General features: G+C 44.9%; 1 protein-coding gene across 1 annotated transcript in view; it reads right to left on the minus strand.

The window, feature by feature from the left end:
- Positions 1 to 487: 487 nt before the first annotated feature.
- The window catches only part of cspg4ba (chondroitin sulfate proteoglycan 4ba), a 145,657-nt gene continuing 123,890 nt past the window's right edge, over positions 488 to 22,254 (minus strand). The window contains exons 9-10 of the mRNA XM_068032903.1: positions 4,762 to 4,939; positions 488 to 2,626 (exon numbers count right to left, since the gene is read on the minus strand). Coding sequence (XP_067889004.1) covers positions 585 to 2,626; positions 4,762 to 4,939 — 2,220 coding nt within the window. The 3' untranslated portion in view covers positions 488 to 584. The remainder of the gene's footprint in view (positions 2,627 to 4,761; positions 4,940 to 22,254) is intronic.

Consider the following 22,254-nt stretch of genomic DNA (forward strand, 5'->3'; position numbering starts at 1 on the left):
CAGCAATTGGCAGCGTCACTGGGAGCGGTGGCCACTGCCGGTATTGCAGAGGCCTTGGACCCAGGCCCAGCGCTGGAACCCCAGACCCAATGTGAGTGAGGCAGGGTCACTGGGATCAGTCCAGAAAGCAAGGGGGAACTTGGGGGGGGTGGGGTCGTAAAGCCCAGGGCATGGCTGGGGGGGTTCCTGGGAGGTGCATGTTTCCTGGCTGGGGCCTTCCCTGGGTTACAGATTTCCCACACAAGAGGACCCACCCCCCCCCCCCACCACCCAAGCCCGCAGTGAGGCCGCCTAGTTTTACAAGGCGTCCTCCCTGCATGGAGGAGGCAGCCTCCGCCGCTGGTTAGATCTCAGAGGCGGCGGGAAAAGGCCCTTAAGTGGCCGTTAATAGGCCACTTAAGAGCCTCAATTGGCCTCTGGGTGGGAAGGCTGTCATCAGCCTATCCTATCCCCAGCAAGATTGCTTGGTGACAGAGTGGCCTCAGGCCCTCCACCCCTGCCTCCAACCTCACCTTGGGGCTGCCCATAAAACCCAGCCCTATAATTCAGCAAGGTTTATGGGTAAAAGTAAATCTTTTGCTTTGTTATACCCAGTATTGATTACGCCTTAAGGTTGGATGGGTTGTACGACAATGCTGTACCATTTCTGCATCAATCTGATTACAATTATAAAGTAGAGTTGAGGTTTCTTTTGAACTGGTGGCTGCTGTGACCATTTGTTTATGTCTTTCTATTGGTGAAGGACTAGAGGGCCCACCTGCGTTAAGACGGGTGACTGTGACAGCTGGAACTGTTGGGCTCCTCTCTACTGGCTGAAAGCTTGGACTATTAGTTCCACCATTATTGGGACAATTACTTATTAGAGGTTTGTGCTTCGGTTTCTTCTTCAGTTTTATCAAAACTACAACAATGATGATGATGATGAGCAAAAGTGCTAGAAAAGCTAAGGGTAAAATTATATGAAGAGTGTTGGGATCCTTAATGGGTTGAAAAACAGGCTTTTCATTGACTGGATCTATTATAGTCTCTTGTATAAAGCTTGCCAGTGTCACATCTGGGGCAGAAGCAGAAGTACTACTTTTGCGATTCCCCCACCGAGATTTGTTTCGCCACCGTGGCACTGTTTTAGTAGGCGTTAGAGTGGGAACCTCTGTTTGAGTTCCCAGTGGTAATTCTCGTGAAGTAGATGTTGCATTTGACGTACTAAGAAGTGGCGGATTTGCATTTAATGTAATGTTTTGTACTTTGGAACCATTAAATGGAATAATGCCGTAGAGAAAGGTGCCTTCAGCTGGTTGCACATTATTTGCTGTCAAAACAAATGCGAAAGAGTCATTCAGTAAGTCCAATCCGGTCATATTGGCCTCAACCTCAAGCAGCACAAGACCCAGTTCAATGTCTTTCTGAGTAAATATTTTTGCATCTTCTCTTCGACCTCTGAATGTGTGGCTTGGTCTCACGAATCTGCCATAGGATGGTAATTGTTTTACTTCAAACTTCGGAACACTCGCAGTCTGGCTGGCCAACTTACTAGCATCCAACATATCTGTTCCAAGTTGACAAGTAGTTCCAGTGGGAATCTTAAAGTCTAATGCCATTTTCAGCAAAGGCCTTACTACAATGTTAACCACCTGTTCAGACACATTACTTTCAGAAGTCAGCACTGTAAATTCAAAGCTATCCTGTGATGCAGAGAGGTTGGTCATATGGTAAATCAAATGTCCACTCGCAAGGTCTTCCTGCTCAAACAAAGTTACACTTTTGTTTCCAATCATTATATGTCCAAATTGTGGAGGTCTAGTAATTTCATAACTTATCACTGTAACTTTCCCATTAGTTTCTGCAGCCAAGTGTTCACTAGTGATGGTAGAAATACTTTGCCCCTGTTGAACCTCCAGTTTTGTATTGTTTATAAGCGTGATCATAATAGGTATAACCTCCAGATTAAACAATTTGTATAATGGCCTGTGTTTACCATCAGTGACACTAAAGTAAAAAACACCAGATGATGAGCTTCCATCTTGTACAAACCAAATTTTACCATCATTGATATCAGCCTGTGTGAATTGCTTGATCGACAAATTCAGGTTCTCGACTGTTGCCACATAACCATTATTGGGTCCACTGATAATGACGTATTTGATTTCTTCTGGTAGATTATCTAAATCTACAACATTTAATTCGTCTGAATTAAGTGCAGCATTGTAACCCTGCACCACCTTCAAACTGGGAGCTTTGGTTTTTAATTCTGGCGGCTGATCATTAATCGGAGTAATGGTAATATTGAACATTTCTTGCACTACTTCGCCGTCATTCAAGGGCCTTGATGCAGCTTTGCTCTTTAGATTTAACCATGCAGCAAAGGTAAAATTATCCTTAAGACTTTCTGAATCATCATGTAAGTAGGTTATTCCATATTTATTAACAATAAACTGAGAAAAATAGGGTTTCTGCTTAGTGATGTTACGCTCCCCGACAACAATCACACCATGGCAAGGCAAAGATATTACTTGATACCATACTTCATACAGTGAGCGCCTGGACTCTGGAAGCTTGACTATTAGGTTTGAAGCATCCAGCTTAAATTTGTCAATTAGTATCCTTTCACCTTCTGTAACAACAGCACCTGTTGAGGAAACCAAAGACTTAAGTGAAACAAACTATGCAGAGTTATACTTTGCATTTATACAGCACCTTTCACATTTTCTAAGGATATCCTAGCATTCTTCATATTGTTGATATTTTTGTAGAGTCACTTGTTTTACAGCCAAATGCAACAGCCAACTTGCACAAAGCAAGGTTCCACAAAACACAATAAGATAAATGATCAGGTTAGTGGTGTTAACTGAAGGTTAAATGTTGACCAGGATACTGGGATAACTCTACAAAAGGAGCAAAATACTGCAGATGCTGGAACTCTGAAATGAGAATAGAAAGTGCTGGAAATACTCAGCAGGTCCGGCAGCAGCTATGTAGAGAGAAACAGAGTTAATGTTTCAGGTCTGTGACCTTTCATCAGAACTGGCAAAAGTTGGAAATGTAACAATCTTTGAGCACGTGGAAGGGGGGCGGGGGAAGAAGAACGAAAGGGAAGGTTTGTGATAGGGCAGAGGGGAGGAGAAATTAAATGACAGAGATGTCATGGAACAGAATGCAAATAGAGTGCTAAATAGTTGTAGTGAAAGACAATCAAGAGAGAGTGCTAATGGCAGAATAATGAACGGCTCTGTCCGAAAGAAAAAACATGAAAAACAAGTTTAAGACAAGCACATGGTTAAAAAATAAAAAAATGAAAATATATAAAAATCATAAATAATAAATTATGCCCATATTTCTGTCCTCGTTCTGCTGCAGTGTTCCCAGTGTTTTTCATGTTTTTACACCAAAGTCCTTCACCTTTTCTACCCATTCTACCCGTAACATTTCTACTACCCGCTCAATGTCAAAGTAAAATTCAATGCAAATTTGTGTTAGGAACTGGGATTCAGACAAAACATTGATATAGCAAGATTCCAAAACACATCATCTCAACAAATAAAATGAGAGAAGCCAATGATGGAGAGACAGCATTAATTAGATTGTAGGGTTGCACTTCTTGCTGCTGGCTGAAATGATACAGAAATCTAGGATATAAACATAAAATGCTGGAAAAACACAGCAGGTTCGTCAACATCTATAACGAATGAAACAGGTTAATGTTTCATGTATAACTTAATCAGAACTGGAAATTATAAGCGAGTATTGTAATCATTTGGAAAAAAGAGGATGAGGGGAGAGGTGCAAAAGAAACAACAGGTACTCCAATCACAGATGGGAAGTTATTTTGTTGAATGATCTGCAAATTGTTTAACAGAAAACTTTTGGATGATATAAACGGTCTGCCCAGTGAGGCAAAAAGAAAGACATTTCCCATCATTTATATCTATAGAATAGCCTAGGATGGTGGAAGACTATGTGTTGTCACGTTGCAAAAATGCATGTTTCTTTAAAAAGCTATGAAGAAATTCCAGGTAACAGCATCATTTTCTCATATAAAATGGGAGAGTAGTTTGAACTGATACTTTTTTTCACCTACACTTTCCTTTCCCTTGATGTATGAACTGCAAAGCTCAGCGAGTAAAACATGAGCTTTTCCCTTTAATCCACCTTGGCATGCAACAATAGATCTACAACCAATGATGGGAGAAATATAGATGAGGCCCAAAAGCCTTAAATTCAGGAGGGCTGTGGGTACAGCAGGGAAAATTCTGCCTTAAAGGAATAGTGTTTGATGATTGCCCCTGTTGATATGTTGACAGCTTATTAATTGTAAGTGGAGGTTGAACAAATGCAGAATCAAGCATAATCTCAACACTCTAAATACATAGTTCAAAGTTAATCATATTTTATCAAATATTTCCCCTCTATCTAAATAGTTTCCTATTACTGGAATTGGGGGTGCAATTGGTCTTGGGCAGTGGCACAAAATTTGTGATAATGAATCAGCAGCCCATTCTACTTTTGATTACAGAGGACCAATTTCACCTTCACTGTTGTCAACTCATCAACATTTTATCTTACTAATAATTATAAACAATTGGCCCTGAATTTCCTCATTATCTGCTGCTCCACCGTAGCTTTGGTTGAAGTGCGGCAGAAATATTGTTTATATGCAAGGAAATCCAGGGCCAAAATTTTTAAAAATGCAGAAGAAGTTATACAGATAATGTTTGGCAGACTCCGGTATTTTCATATACCAGGGATGTACTTTGAATATCTCACCTGTATTTGCAAGAAGACAACTGGATCGCCCAGTGTTGTCATATGAGATGGTGATATGAAACTCTTGAGGTTCCAGTGAGGCTGGCGGGGAGAACACTATAAACTCAAATGAATCTTCAGCACTCCAGCTTATGGCGTCTGTGTGTGTGTGCTTATATGCAATCAAACCTTCATTTACCTGCAGGAAACAATGCAAACCAAAATGGTACATTCGAAAGACAGCTTTAACTTTGATAACTGGAAAGAGTTAACATAAAAAGTGTTACACTATAGCTTATAACGTTTACAAGCATGTGTACTTAGACACTTGCTGACTACCAGACTTTACCTAATTTTCTATGTCACTATTATAATTTATTTATTAACTAATTTTACCCATCCATCCCTAATTAAAATTTGATCAAGATGAAATCAATGCCTGAAAGACAAATTTTGTTATTAAAACCTCATGAGGATTCGTAACCCTTATTAAAGATTTAGCAAATTTACAGACTTTAATGCACCTTATTAGGACTTTCAAAGGATGCACTAATCACTTCTGCTTTATGGGATTGCTAGGTGAGTGAGTGTGTAACAAGCAAAGTGTGACATCCTAGACACAAACAATTCCTAATACAGAATCACCTACAGGCATAACTGGTACTAAAGGCTGTACAATGGCTACCATTGTTTTCAATGAAACAGTGCCCTGTGCAGTATCGAACAGATTGAAAACATTGCTGTCATGTGTTTTTAGATACATCTTCCTGAGCTAATTAGTGGCATAAAGCAAATTAATTTTAATTATCCATTTAACTTTTCCTCTATGACAATTCTCTATATCCCCATTTGTTTAAGTTTAAACTAAGTTAGCTGCTTGCACTCAATTTTCTGCAAATTTTTGTTTTAAGGATACATAAGTTTGTCCCTTCTGTAATTAAAAAATATATTTGCGTTTTGTCCAAATTCACAGAATCGTTACAGTGCAGAAGGAGGCCATTCGGCCCATTGTGTCCGCACCGGCTCTCTGAAAGAGCAATTTTCTCAGTTCCATTCCCCTGCCTTTTCCCCATAACCCTGCACATTCTTCCTTTTCATATAACTGTCTAGTTCCCTTTTGAGTGCTTCAATTGAACCTGCCTCCACCACGTTCTCAGGCAGCACATTCCAGACCTTAACCACTCGCTGTGTGAAAAAGTTTTTCCTCATGTCACTTTTGCTTCTTTTACCAAATACTTTAAATCTGTGCCCTCTCATTCTTAATCCTTTCATGAGCGGGAACAGTTTCTCTCTATCTACTTTGTCCAGACCCCTCATGATTTTGAATACCTCTATCAAACCACCTCTCAGCCTTCTTTTCTCCAAGGAAAACAGTCCTAACTTCTCCAATCTATCCTCATAACTAAAATTCCTCATCCCGAGAACCATTCTCGTGAATCTTTTCTGTACTATCTCCAATGCCTTTACTTCTTTCAAGTGTGGCACCCAGTACTGGATGCAATACTCCAACTGAAGCTGAACTAGTGTCTTATACAAGCTCAACATAACTTCCTTGCTCTTGTACTCTATGCCCCTCTTAATAAAGCCCAGGATACTGTATGCTTCATTAAATGCTCTCTCAACTTGTCCTGCCACCTTCAATGACTTATGCACATATATACCCAAGTCCCTCTGCTCCTGCACCCCCTTTAGAATTGTACCCTTTATTCTATATTGTCTCTCTATGTTCTTCCTACCAAAATGAATCACTTCACATTTCTCTGCGCTGAACTTCATCTGCCACCTCTCTGCCCATTCCACCAACTTGTCTACGTCCTTTTGAAGTTCTACACTATCCTCCTCACAGTTCACAATGCTTCCAAGTTTCAGATCATCTGCAAACTTTGAAACTGTGCCCTGTATACCAAGTTCCAGGTCATTAATATATATCAGGAAAAGCAAGGGTCCCAACACTGATCCCTGGGGAACTCCACTACAAACCTTCCTCCAGCATGAAAAACATCCATTAACCAATATCTTTGTTTCCTGTCCCTCAGCCAATTTCATATCCATGTTGCTACCGTCCCTTTTATTCCATGAGCTAGAAGTTCGCTCACAAGTCTGTATCAAATGCCTTTTGAAAGTCCATGTACACCACATCAACAGTATTGCCCTCATCAACCCTCTCTGTTATCTCCTCAAAAAACTCCAGCAAGTTAGTTAAACATGACTTTCCCTTAAGAAATCCATGCTGGCTTTCCTTAATTAACTCGCATTTGTCCATGTGACTATTGATCTTGTCCCAAATTATTTTTTCTAGACGTTTTCCCATCACCCAAGTTAAACTGACTGGCCTATAGTTGGGGGGGCTTATCTTTACACCCTTTTTTGAACAAGAGTGTAACGTTTGCAATTCTCCAATCCTCTGGCACCATTCACGAGTCTAAGGAAGACTGAAAAATTATGGCCAGTGCCTCTGTGATTTCCACCCTCACTTCCCTCAGTATCCTTGGATGTATCTCATCCGTCCCTGGTGCTTTATCCACTTTAAGTACAGACAGCTTATCTAATACTTCTTCTTTATCAATTTTAAAATCCTCTAGTGTCTGACGTCCCTCCTCTTTCAACATTGCCTGGATTGCATCTTCTTCCTTGGTAAAGACAGATGCAAAGTATTCATTTAATACCTCAGCTATGCCCTCTCCCTCCATGTGTAAATCCCCCTTCTGGTCCCTAATTGGCCCCACTCCTCCTTTTACCACCTTTTTACTATTTATATGCCTATAGAAAACTTTGGGATTTCCTTTAATGCTAGCTGCCAGTCTCTTTTCATGTTCTCTTTGGTTCTCTTATTTGCTTTTACACTTCTCCTCTGGACCTTCTATATTCAGCCTGTTTCTCAATAGTATTTTCTACCTGGTTCTCAATAGTATTTTCTACCTGGCATCTGTCATAAGCAAACTTTATCTTAATCTCTACCTCTTTTGTCATCTTGGGAGTTCTGGGTTTGTTTGCCTAATGTTTCCCCTTTGAGGGAACATACCTTGACTGTGCCCCAACTACCTCTTCTTTGAAGGCAGCCCATTGTTCCACCTGTTTTCCTGCCAGCTTTGGACTCCATTTTATTTGCCCCAGCTCCATTCTTACCCCATTGAAGTTAGCTTTCCCCTAGTTAATTATTCATACCCTTGATTGCTCTTTGTCCTTTTCCATAGTCAGCCCAAACCTTATGATACAATGATCACTATCCCCTGAATGCTCTCCTACTGATACTTGATGCACTTGGCCCACCTCATTCCCAAGAACCAGGTCTAGCAGTGCCTCCTTTCTCATTGGACTAGCAAGATACTGTTGGAGAAAATTTTCCTGAACACACTCTAGGAACTCTTGACCCTCACTGCCCTTTACACTACTATTATCCCAGTCCATGCTTGGATAATTAAAGTCCCCATTATAACTAACCTATAATTTTTGCACCTCTCTGTAATTTCCTTGCAAATTTGTTCCTCCATGTCCTTCCCACTAGCTGGTTGCCTATAGACAACACTGAGTAATGTAACTGCACCTTTTTTGTTCCTTAGCTCTAGCCAAATTGATTCTGTCCTCGACCCCTCTGGGACATCCTTTTTCTCCAGCATTGCAATGCTCTCCTTAATCAATACCACCAACCCTCCCCCTTTTTCCCTTTCCTATCTTTCCTGAACACCTTGTATCCAGCAATATTTAACATCCAGTCCTGCCCTTCTTTCAGCCAGGTCGCTGTTACAACCACAACATCATATTTCCACACGGCAATCTGTGCCTGTACCTCACCAGTCTTATTAACCACACTCCATGCATTCACATACATTCTTAGATCTTTTCTGTTTTAATGATTTCCCCTTGCTTTATTTAATCATTGTATCATGAAATCATGTTTGACTAATTTATTGGAATTCTTTGAGGAAATAACAAACAACATGGATAATGGGGAACCTGTGGATAAGCTATACTTAGATTTCCAGAAGGCATTTGACAAGGTGCCACATCAAAGGTTACTAAGCAAAATAAGAGCAAATGGCATTGGGGGGGCGGGGGGGAGGCTAACATATTAGCATGGATAGAGGATTGGTTAGCTAACAGGAAACAGAGAGTCGGCATAAATGGGTCATTTTCTGGTTGGCAAGATGTGACGAGTGGAGTGCCACAGGGATCAGTACTGGGACGTCAACTATTTACAATTTATATCAATGACTTGGATGAAGTGACTGACTGTTTGGTTGCTAAATTTGCTGATGACACAAAGATGGGTAGGAAAGTAAGTTGTGAAGAGGACATAAGTAGTCTGCAAAGGGATAAAGATAGGCTAAGTGAGTGGGAAAAATTTGGCAAATGGAGTATAATGTGGGAAAATGTGAACTTATCCACTTTGGCAGGAAGAATGGAAAAGCAGCATATTATTTAAATGGGTAGCGATTGCAGAACTCTGAGGTACAGAGGAATCTGGGTGTCCTGGTACATCAATCACAAAAGGTTGGTATGCAGATACAGCAAGTGATTAGGAAGGTAAACGGAATGTTGTCCTTCATTGCAATGGGAATGGGTTTATAGGGTATTGGTGAGACCACATCTGGAATACTGTGTACAGTTTTGGTCTCCTTATTTAAAAAAGGATATAAATGCATTAGAGGCAGTTCAGAGAAGGTTCACTCAACTGATACCTGGGGTGGGGGAATTATCTTATCAAGAAAGGTTGGACAGGTTGGTTCTGTATCCATTGGAGTTTAGAAGGATGAGAGGTGATCTTAATGAAACATATAAAATCCTGAGGGGACTTGACAGGGTGGATGCTGCAAGGATGCTTCCCCTTGTGGCAGAGACTAGAACTAGGGGACACAGTTTAAAAATAAGGGGTCGCCTATTTAAGACAGCATGGTGGCCGCTCCATCACTGATGGTGAAACAGGGGAGCCAGCCCAAGAGTGTGAGTGGCCGAGTGCAGAGGCACAACAGAGCCCCTGGCGCACACAAGGCATAGTTGGAAGGACGCAATGGGAAATGCATAACCCTTTAATCTATCTTTTCTGTCATGCCGGTCAGGCTGTATAACAGAGAGTTGGAGTGACTGGGTGTCAAGCAAACCTGCCAAGACTGAGGCACACATTATTTTGCCACATGAACATTAAAACTGAAAATTGCAGCCCCTGACTGGAAAGACATTTGCATAGTAACCGACAGTGCTGGAACAATGGGGATCCAGTCGTTACTTCCCCAATACACAGAAGAAGTGGTCAGACCAGTTTTGGTCACATGACTGTTGGAGGTTTTGAAATTTGAACTTCCAACAGAGGATTTGAACTCAGAAAGCCATGTGCTCCCGGTTGGAACAGATCCTCCTCTCCAGTCCTGCCTGCCTCCATTTCTTTCCCACGGAACTGAATCTTGTGAAAGCACGTGAACCTCAAAGAGTGAAAAGTCTCCTTAAAAATAAAACCCTGTTACAATAAGACCAGGTAAAGACAACAAAAGACCCCTAGACACATTTCTCACCAGGTCGTAACACCGGGTAACAGCTGCCCGCCTCCAAGGAGGAGCAGGGACCTCAGAGGGTGCACTGTCACATCATTCCCCTGCACCCTACACCAGCACAGATACTCTCATGTCGGTAGGTATCCATTACAACTTAGATTCAGGGTCACAACCTGGGGAGCATCTCAAAGAGAATGTGACAACCGAGGCCACTGACAGTTGGAGGCCAGGGCGATGCTGAGTTCCAGGCTGACAAAGTGCCTCTGAAGTCGATGGCAACACAGAAACTGCTGAAACTGCAGCGTGAGGAAAGAGAACATTTGGCGGAGCATCCAGAGCCCATGCGCACTCAAGCGCGGATAATGGAGGAGTCCATTCAGGACTTGAGTGCTGCCTTGTCTCTGATGGGTGCATGCTTGAATTCCTCCATTGAGAGATTGACGATTTTCATGGAGAGCCAGATCCAGCAGACCACTCATTGGGAAACGAGGCACCTGGAATCGCCACCAGGTCCTCGCACTTCTCAGGTCAGCAGGGAGGTACAAGTATGCCTTGGAAGGAAGGAGGAGGGGCTGTCTTCTGCATCTGGAGGCTCCTCTCACCAGAGAGGCCAGTGCCTCAAGTAGCCGCGACAACAGAGAAGGGTCCTGCATGCAAGTCGGGGCCCTCCAGGCATAGGACAACTGCCAAGATCATCCCAAGCCACAAGGCTGCAAGGTCAGCAGCCTGCATGCACGGGGGGGAGCACCATGTAGGAGCCCGCGTAAGAAATTAAAGAAGAACACCTAGCTGCACTTAGGGTTCAAGGGTGCAGGGAGCGGCAAACTGTGAAGCCTCACATTTGTTGTTGGGTTTAATAAAGGATTAACAGAAAGGCGCTACATCTCCTTCTATTTTTTGCTGCCCCTTGGGACATCAGTTATATCCTGCCTCCATCAAGGGGTTGGTTGCGACGAACCATGTCGCATTCGGTCGACGTTTCACCCTTGTCACTGACTGATGTGCAACTGGATGCAGGGTGCTGGAATGGTAAATGAGGGCGCGACAGCAGGGCTGCAAAAAGTTAAGGCTTTATTGGTATGGAACCAACAGGTAGTAAGGATCATTTAAAATATACGAACTTACGAATTAGGAGCAGGAGTAGGCCACTCAGCCCATCAAGCCTGCTCACTTAACCTGTCTATATCCCTTTGTAGCCTCCCGATGTCCTCTTCACAACTTACTTTCCTACCTATCTTTGTGTCATCAGTAAATTTAGCAACCATACCTTCGGTCCCTTCATCTAAGTCATTTATATAAATTGTAAAAAGTTGAGGCCCCAGCACTGATCCCTGTGGCACATCACTCGTCACATCTCGCCAACCAGAAAATGACCCATTTATGCCTAATCTCTGTTTCCTGTTAGTTAGCCAATCTTCTATCCATGCCAATATGTAATCCCCTACACCATGAGCTTTTATTTTATGCAATAACCTTTGATGTGGCACCTTATCAAATGCCTTCTGGAAATCTTAAGTGCAATACATCTACCAGTTCCCCTTCATCCACAGCACATGTAACTCCCTCAAAGAAATGTCTGTGTATTAGCATGTCCCGAGCCTCTGTTGCACATATCTAATTGCGCCTTGGCTGTGGTCCCCGGGATCCTTCATCCTTCATCACCTGGTCAGGAGCTTTCTCTGCATTCTCCTCGTAGGAGGAGGCATCGCGATCCATGAAATCCTCATTGTTCAGCATCTCCCTCCTCTGCAGTGCCATTTCGTGCAGTGCACAGCAGACCACCACGATACACAAGACCCTTGCTGGGGCATACTTAAGGACTCCACTGGATTGAATCGCACCTTCAGAAGCCCTATAGCCTGCTTGATGATCGCTTTGGTCCCCTTGTGGCAGGTGTTGTACCTCTCCTCCGCATTAGTGTGTGCACTCCTCAAAGGTGTTAGCAGCCAAGTCCTTAGAGTCCTTGTCTCTGAGTACCCATCCTTGAAGGTGCGTGGGGGGCCGGAAACGCTGTGGCACCTGGGGCTGCCGAAATATCTATGTTTTGTGGCTGCTTCCCAGGAACCGTACACATACCTGAAGGATCCATCTGCGGTGGCCACCGTCCAGTTGGACATTGATGGAATGGAAGCCCTTCCTGTTGATGAAGGCCACTGGCTGGTCTGTGGGAACCTTAATGGCCACGTGCATGCAGTTGGTGACACCCTGCACCTGGGAGAATCCATCAATAGTCCCGAACTCAAGGGCTCTCTCAGCTTGACTGTTCAGATCGGTGCGGAAATGCCCATACTCGCTGGCCCTCTGGAACAGGGCATCGGTCACCACCTCAATGCATCGATGTGCGTGGACTGTGAGTCCCTACATATCTCTCCAGTGGATCCTTGGAAAGATCCAGAGGATGGAAGTTCAGTGCCACGATGACCTTCAGCACCACTGCCATTGGGTGTCCACCACCTCCCATGGGGCTCAGCTCATCCTCCAGCATGGCAAATAGATCAGTGATGGTCTCCCTAGGGAGATACAGTTTTTGGAGACACTGCTGCTGGGACATTTGTAGGTATCTTAGTCTCGGATGCCAGACCCTCTTTGGAGGGTAGCCCCTTCTGCACGCAGGAGGATGGTTGCCTGCCCCTCTGCACCCTTCTTCTGCATCCCTACCGAGACAGGCCCTCCTGTTGGCCCTGATCTCCAGCTGCCTGTGGTTGGACCTCCCTGCCTCTCTGCTGTCCTCCTCCTCACTGGAGGTCCCAAAGCCTGGGTGAATGAGGCCCATGTCAGGTGGCCTCTCTCAGGTTTCAAGGCAACACCTCACCCTCCTTCCACACCATCACTCCCCTCCCCACCCCCAGCCCCGTTTCTTGTGCTCAAGTGATAATGCCCAGATGGGAGCTTGGTGGCACGCGCCCACAGTGCTGACACCTTCTCCCCCACTCCTTTCTTCTTTTTCCAGTGGCCATGCGGCTCCACCCTCCCTGGCATGCCAGGCTGGCTCTCTCTCGATGGCAGCCGGAGAAAGTCCGCTCTGAACTCCCTTTTGCTAGCTGCCCCTTTATACCGGGCGAGACTCTGAAGGCCTGTGGTTGCTCTGTGCCATTAGTAAAATATAAGAAAAACATGTAAAATTGCTCTCAAGTGGCCAATTAATTGGCTAAATTAGCTTCCCACTGCATCCATGCGTGATGTCCTTCCGCCACATCAGGAATTTCCGGCAGCGACTTGAAGAGGCCAGACTTCCACTCTGGTATCTTCCATTCTGAAATTCCACATCCCCCCTCCCACTTCTGAGCCCATCTCCAAAGGGTCTGGAAAATTCCAGCCTAGGATTTTATTATACAGAGTGCATAAACGAAGCGTTACCTAGTTATAGAACAATTTATTTATTTTATTTATTTAGAGATACAGCACTGAAACAGGCCCTTCGGCCCACCGAGTCTGTGCCGACCATCAACCATCCATTTATACTAATCCTACACTAATCCCATATTCCTATCACATCCCCTATCACATTCTCCTACCACCTACCTATACTAGGGGCAATTTATAATGGCCAATTTACCTATCATCCTGCAAGTCTTTTGGTGGTGGGAGGAAACCGGAGTACCCAGCGAAAACCCACGCAGACACAGGGCGAACTTGCAAACTCCACACAGGCAGTACCCAGAACTGAACCCAGGTTGCTGGAGCTGTGAGGCTGCGGTGCTGATCACTGCGCCACTGTGCCGCCCGTTGTAAAAATCAGCCAGCCAAAATGATTTTCTCGGGTAGATTTACCTAGGGGTCATAGTCTAAGGATACGGAGTAAACCTTTCAGGACTGAGAGGAGGAGAAATTTCTTCACCCAGAGAGTGGTGAGCCTGTGGAATTTGCTACCACAGAAAGCAGTTGAGGCCAAAACACTGTTTATTTTCAAGACGGAGTTAGATATAGCTCTCGAGTCTAAAGGGATCAAAGGGTATGGGGTGAAAGCGGGAACAGGTTACTGAGTTGGATGATCAGCCATGATCATAATGAATGGTAGAGCAGGCTCGAAGGGCCGAATGGCCTACTCCTGCTCCTATTTTCTATGTTAACTTTGTCTAGTGCCCAAAAAGCATCTAAAAGTGGGTAGAACACACAGGAGCAATGGACACTAATCACTTGCTCACATTTTGCACTTTAATACGAAGCTACTTCCAAACGTCAGGTGGCTTTACCTGACTGAGTATGAAGAGGATGCTCAATGTAGTTTACGTAAACGTGTGATGACTCTGCACCTATAAAAACAGCGGGTGTAGATCTTGAGATCTTGGCAGGGGGTGCGGTGACGGTGGCGAAGAGTGGCTTCATGTAAACCTGCCATTACTGCTTCCAGAGCTGTTGTGTAATAACTTTGGTGCTGGAATGCCACAAATTACACACTGAAAAGCAGCTGCTGGGAAGGTTAAGGGTGGAAAAAATGGCTTAAACGTTTATATTTTGATCACAACCAGTTTTTAAGCCTATTTGTAATGCTGAAGAGAAAAATTATGCCTGTTAATTCCTGCTTGTACAATTATAGTAATATAGTAACAACAACTTATATTTATATAGCGCCTTTAGTGTAATAAAATGTCCCAAGGCACTTCACAGGAGCATTATAAAACAAAGCCACAAAAAGATATTAGGTCAGATGGCCAAAAGCTTGGTCAAAAAGGTGGGTTTTAAGGAGTGTCTGAAAGGAGGAAAGCAAGGTAGTGAGGTGTAGGGAGGGAATTCCAGAGCTTGGGGCTTAGACAACTGCAGGCGCAGCCACCAATGGTGGAGCGATTAAAATCAAGGATGCACAAGAGGCCAGAATTAGAGGAGTGCAGATACCTTGGGGTGTTGTGGGGCTGGATGAGATTACAGAGAAAGTGAGGGGCGAGGCCATGGAGAGATTAGAAAACAAGGATGAGAATTTTGAAATCAAGATGTTGCTTGACTGGGAACCAATGCAGGTCAGCAAGCACAAGGGTGATAGGGGAACGGGACTTGGTGTAAGTTAAGACCCAGGCAGCAGAGTTTTGGATGACCTCAAGTTTACAGTGAGTAGCGTGTGTGAGACCAGCCAGGATTGGAATAGTCAGATGTAGAGGTAATGAAGGCATGAATGAGGGTTTCAGTAGCAGTTGAGCTGAGACAGGGGCGAAGTCAGGCAATGTTACAGAAGTAGAAATAGGCAGTCTTAGTGATGGCACAAACGTGAGGTCGGAAGCTCACTCTGGGGTCAAATATGACACCAAGGTTACAAACAGACTGGCTTAATCTCAGACTGTTACCAGGGAGAGGAATGGAGTCAGTAGCTAGGGAACGGAGTTTGGAGCGGAGGAAATTTCTGCTCTTCCAGTACTGGATGTCGGATAAGTGATCTGATAATTTAGCAACAGTGGAGGAGTTTTTGGATGATGTTGGCGAGGGGCAGCTTGGTGTGCAGACAGGTCAAAAAGGACGAGGAGGGAAAGTTTACCTTTGTCACAGTCACATAGGATGGCATTTGTGATTTTGATAACAGCTGTCTCAGTACTATGACAGGGGTGGAAAAGTGACTGGAGGGATTCAAACATGGAATTCCGGGAAAAATGGGCACAGATTTGGAAGGTGACAACACGTTCACTTTGGAGAGGGGACGGTTGTTTGCAAGGGCGGTGGGGTCAAGGGTTGTTTTTTTGAGAGGGGGAATGACGGCAGTTTCAAAGGAGAGAGGGACAACTCCCGAAGAGAGAGAACCATTTTCAATATTGGCTAACATGGGGACCAAGAGGGGAAGTTGGGTGATCAGCAGTTTAGCAGGAGCAGGAGGTGGGTCTGATGGATAAGATGAGCTCAGAGAGGGCATGGGGGAAATAGGAGAGAAATGAGAGAAAGATGTGAGTACAGGGCTAGGGCAGGGGGGAGCATTAGAGAAAGTCTGGTCAGGCTGGCTAGTGGAAGGGAGGAATGCGGCAGAGGCAGCTGATTGTCACTAAGATTGAGACCATTCAAAGAAGCCCATGAGCTCCTCCCACTTATTGTTGGAGGTGAGGGTGGAGGGGACGGGGGAGAGGGGTTTCAGAAGACGGTCTGCAGTAGGGAAAAGAAGGCGGGGGTTATCTTTGCATTCCAGGATGATCCTGGAGTATTGAGCAGTTTTATCAGACGAGAGCAGGACTTGATAATGTTTTAAGGGGCCCAGCCAGATGGATGGCTAAACCAGTTGTCTGCCAAATCCTTTCAAGCCTGCGTCCCTTATGCACATAAGGGAGTGGAGATGAGGGCCGTACCAGAGGAGTAGTAACTCAGAGGATCAGATCTTCCCATCAGCGGCAAAGCTGTGGTACAGGCCACTGACTGTACAAAAACATACAAACTTATCTGGTTCATAGTTTTCAGGGAAACCTCCTGTTCTTCCCGCAGCAGGGCTCAACGTCAGGACAAGCAGCACGGGCTTTCAGTGCGGCGCATTGCCAGTGAAGCCACGAGTGGAAGACAAGGTCTCTGAGATTTCTGTTCAGCTCAAGGACAGGTAAGTTTTGAAAAAATGATTCAGACCATTTTTAAAACTGTTATAAATTTTAAAATACATTTAACACTTTTATAACAGTTTAAAATTCTATCCCTCGGACATTAACACCACCCGGCTCCTCTCCCCACCATTCCCACATCTCCAACTCCTTCCCCTGGCACTCCTGGCTCTGCTTCCACTAAGCGCCACCACCCCCCCCCCCTCAACCCTAGCTCCTATTCCCTGCCCCCCTCAACCCTGGCTCCCCTGCCCACCCCCACAGCACCTTTCCACCTGGCACCCCTGGCTCTGCTTCCGCCATCTCCCCTGCCCCAGATCCTCTTCCCTGCTACCCACCCCCAACCCTGGTTCCTCCGGCTACGCTTCCCTGCCCCCCTCAGCCCTGGTTCCCCTCCCCACCCCCAGATCACCTTTCCCCCACCACCTGTGGCTGTGCTCCCCCTAACCCCACCCCCCCGCCCAGTTGTTCTCTCCCTCCAGCTCCTCCACCACCACCCAACTTCCCCCAGCTGCTCCCTACCGCCCAGCTCCTCCACCCCACTACTGCGCACCCGCCACCCGCCCCCCCACCGCCACTGGCTCCTCAGTCCCGCCAATGTTGGAAATAGCAATTGATGGGGGGGGGAAATAAACAGCAAAAACAGGGAGTGTTTTAAGACTGGGTTTAAAGGGACATGCTCTTGAGCAGGTTTTTGGTGCAAGTGTAATCACTGGAAGTTGCGGTGTTGTTGCGGCCCTCAGTAGCAGCAAGTCTCTCAGAGTTCACTGCGATTGGGTCTGCAAGATCCAGGCCAGAACAGCTTAAGTTATTATTACCAACAGCACCTATCCAATATGGGGAAAACTATGAATTTACGGTAATTATTTTTTTAAAGAATATCATAAGATATTAATTAATCCATGGGTTCCTCCTAAACCATCCCTTTCATCATGCTGCTACTAAGTCTCCAGACGTGCACATACCACTTCTGTGCTGTGGGGCTGCAACCAATTGTGTTGTGTGCTCCTGCATGTACCTGGTGCTATTCAAAAGTGAGTTCACAGGAAAATAACATGCAAAGTTCAACAGCTTGGTGGAATGCACTACCAGTTTGCTTCACTCAAACTGTTCCAGGGCACTGCTGGCATAGGAAAATCTACTTAGTGTTTATTACGTAGAATAACAAGATACAGCCAAAATTATCTGTGCTTGTTACAGCTGTAGTACAAATTTAACTTTGGTGGTTTCTGGTGCACAGAAAAAAAAAATGCAAATACTGAAATGAGATGTAATTAGAGCAAAGAACAGTACAGCACAGGAACAGGCCATTCGGCCCTCCAAGTCTGTGCCGATCTTGATGCCTGCCTAAACTAAAACCTTCTGCACTTCTGGGGACTGTATCGCTCTATTCCCATCCTATTCATGTATTTGTCAAGATGCCTCTTAAACGTCTCTATGGTACCTGCTTCCACCACCTCCCCTGGCAACAAGTTCCAGGCACTCACCACCCTCTGTGTAAAGAACTTGCCTCGCACATCCCCTCTAAACTTTGCCCCTCGCACCTTAAACCTATGTCCCCTAGTAACTGACTCTTCCACCCTGGGAAAAAGCTTCTGACTATCCACTCTGTCCATGCCGCTCATAACTTTGTAAACCCCTCCACCTCCGTCGTTCCAGTGAAAACAATCCGAGCTTATCCAACCTCTCCTCATAGCTAATGCCCTCCAGACCAGGCAATATCCTGGTAAACCTCACTGTACCCTCTCCAAAGCCTCCATGTCCTTCTGGTAGTGTGGCGACCAGAATTACACGCAATAATCTAAGTGCGGCTTAACTAAATTTCTGTACAGCTGCAGCATGACTTGCCAATTTTTATATTCTATGCCCCGACCGATGAAGGCAAGCATGCCATATGCCTTCTTGACTACCTTATCCACCTGCGTTGCCACTTTCAGTGACCTGTGGACCTGTATGCCCAGATCTCTCTGCCTGTCAATACTCCTAAGGGTTCTGCCATTTACTGTATACTTCCCACCTGCATTAGACCTTCCAAAATGCATTACCTCACATTTATCCGGATTAAACTCCATCTGCCATTTCTCCGCTCAAGTCTCCAACCGATCTATATCCTGCTGTATCCTCTGACAATCCTCATCACTATCCGCAACTCCACCAACCTGTGTGTCGTCCGCAAACTTACTAATCAGACCAGCTACATTTTCCTCTAAATCATTTATATATACTACAAAGAGCAAAGGTCCCAGCACTGATCCCTGTGGAACACCACTAGTCACGGCCCTCCATTCAGAAAACCACCCTTCCACTGCTACCCTCTGTCTTCTGTGACCGAGCCAGTTCTGTATCCATCTTGCCAGCTCACCTCTGATCCCGTGTGACTTCACCTTTTGTACCAGTCTGCCATGAGGGACTTTGTCAAAGGCTTCACTGAAGTCCATATAGACAACATCCACTGTCATTCCTTCATCAATCATCTTCGTCACTTCCTCAAAAAACTCAATCAAGTTAGTGAGACACGACCTCCCCTTCACAAAACCATGCTGCCTCTCACTAATAAGTTTGTTTGTTTCCAAATGGGAGTAAATCCTGTCCCGAAGAATCCTCTCTAATAATTTCCCTACCACTGATGTAAGGCTTACCGGCCGATAATTTCCTGGATTATCCTTGCTACCCTTCTTAAACAAAGAAACAACATTGGCTATTCTCCAGTCCTCTGGGACCTCACCTTTAGCCAATGAGGATACAAAGATTTCTGTCAAGGCCCCAGCAATTTCTTCCCTTGCCTCCCTCAGTATTCTGGGGTAGATCCCATCAGGCCCTGCGGACCTATCTACCTTCATGCTTTGCAAGACGCCCAACACCTCCTCCTTTTTGATAATGAGATGACCCAGACTATCTGCACTCCCTTCCCTAGACTCATCATCCACCAAGTCCTTCTCTTTGGTGAATACTGATGCAAAGTACTCATTTAGTACCTCACCCATTTCCTCTGGCTCCACACATAGATTCCCTCCTCTGTCCTTGAGTGGGCCAACCCTTTCCCTGGTTACCCTCTTGCTCTTTATATACGGATAAAAAGCCTTGGGATTTTCCTTAATCCTGTTTGCCAGAACTTCATCTGATGAAGGGTCACTGACCTGAAACGTTAACTCTGCTTCTCTCTCCACAGATGCTGCCAGACCTGCTGAGTATTTCCAGCATTTTTATTTCAGATTTCCAGCATCTGCAGTATTTTGCTTTTATATTAGACTAGAAGTGTTTGATAGGGGTGTTTAAAATCACGAAGGATTAGAGAAACTGTTTACAGTGGCTGAAGGGTTGATAACGAGAAGACATAGATTTGAGGTGATTGCCAAAAGAGCGAGAGGCGACAGGAGGAAAATTTCTTTTGGAACAAGTGGTTTGGACTTGGAATGCATAACCTGACAGGCTGGTGAATATAGATTCAATAATAGCCTTCAAAGGGGAATCGAATAATTACTTGAAGGAGAAATAATTGCAGGGCTATGGGAAAAGAGCGGGGGTGTAAGACTGCTCTTCCAAAATGCTGACACAGACGAGAGTGACCTCCTTCTGTGCTGTATTATTTAATGATTATATGCTCCAACACCCATAGCTCAATATGTGATCGTTAAATCGGCATTTGACCCTCTGCATAAAGGTGATTAGATTCCAAGTGGCAGCATTTCAAAAGTAGAAGCGTTGGAGAGCTTTAGCACTCTATAGAGGTTTGCTGCATTGACGTACAAGAGTGATGTGCAGCTGCAGAATCTCCTATGCTCAAAGGATAACAGTGGAAATATGTTTTAAACATCAGCAATGCCTAAGATATTTCTCTAATCATGATCTTATGGGGAATTGACAGTTCAACTACATCTCTCAATTCTCTATCTTGATCCCACTCTGACCTTTCTGTCCTTGACCTGCTACAATGTTCCAACGAAGCTCAATGCGAGCTCGAGGAACAGCACCTCAATTTTCAACTGGGCACTTTACAGCCTTCCGGACTCAACATTAAGTTCAATAATTTTAGATCACAACCTCTGACCCCATTTTTTTTATTTTTCTGTGTTTTTTTTGCTGGTCCGTTTCCCCTCCCCCCCTGATTCTTTCTTAATCTCGTCATTTTATGTTTGGGTGGCTGCTGTCCTGCCATTATGACTCCCCTTGGCTTTGTAACATATAAATTTTTGTCATTTAATCTGTCCTGCTCCCCACCCTATCACAGACCTTCCCTTTTGTTCTTCTTCCCCCCTCCCCCCTTTCACTTGCTCAAAACTCTTATTAAATTTCTGTCTTTTGTCAGTTCTGATGAAAGGTCACACGGACCTGAAATGTTAACTCTGTTTTTTTGTTCACACATGCTGACAGACCTGAATATTTCCAGCATTTTCTGGGGTTTTTTCAGATTTCCAGCATCTGCAGTATTTTCCTTTGTACACCTCTCTGGCACTGTGACATGAAGCCCTCTACATCAAGATCACTAGTCCGCATGTCTCTGGCCAATAGTGTGTCGGCAATTAGATAAGTTTTTTAAACTATATTTCTGTCCTTCAAGACTAAATAGAAGAAACCTTTGCACTGATTTAGCACTTTTTACAAGCTCAGAATGTCTCAAAGCACTTCACTACAAATTGTTTTTTTTAAAGTGCGGTCACTGTTATAACGGAGGCGATATGTACACAACAAACTCCCACAAACTGTAATGATATAAGTGATCAGATAATCTGTTTTGGTGATGTTGACTGATTAATAAATATTGCCCACAACACTGGCAGAAATCCCCTGCTCAGAAGTGTGGGCCGTCCAACTTGGAGACAGAGCGCCAAGAGGATCCATGACCTCAGGAGGGCATGACAGGTGAGTGACGTAAAACTTTGAGGTGCCAAGCTCCACACTCTGACTTTCCCAGCATTCTCCTGCACAGCACTCCTCAGAACAACACACCTTGCAGCTCCACTCATTCCCCTGTCTCTAGGTATCTCCTCACATCCCCATGTGGACAGCCAACACTCACTTCACCCTATTTCCCTATTGCATCCTCCACAAATTTTGTCCTTCCCTTCTATCCACATGAGCCATTACTAACACCCTTAACTCTGTGCAAGACAGCACACAATCTTGGGGAGAGGCAGAGACCCGCACGGGGATGGAGGGCTGTTGGTGGGGGGGGGGGGGGGGGGGGCAGGAAGGGGGTGGCCTCCAGTGGCAGGCACCTTGTCAGCTACTGGTAATCTGTATCACCCATTCCAGGAGGCTGCAGATGTCAGCAACCAGCTGCTGTGAAAACCTGAGCCACTGGTGCTCACACATGTTGAGAGCAGACTCTCTGACTGTAGACCCTAGTTTGGGGGTCTCACCTCCTTAGATCTCTATGTCCATCCTGTCTGCCCTGTGGAACGGCATGTGGCTGAGGAGAAGGCAGCTGCAGCTGATGTTGCTGCTCCTCTTGTTTATTTATTTTATTTATTTTTATTTTATTTAGAGATACAGCACTGAAACAGGCCCTTTGGCCCACCGAGTCTGCCGAC

Source organism: Heterodontus francisci, chromosome 1 (assembly GCF_036365525.1).
Source record: "Heterodontus francisci isolate sHetFra1 chromosome 1, sHetFra1.hap1, whole genome shotgun sequence".
Classification (NCBI taxonomy): domain Eukaryota; kingdom Metazoa; phylum Chordata; class Chondrichthyes; order Heterodontiformes; family Heterodontidae; genus Heterodontus; species Heterodontus francisci.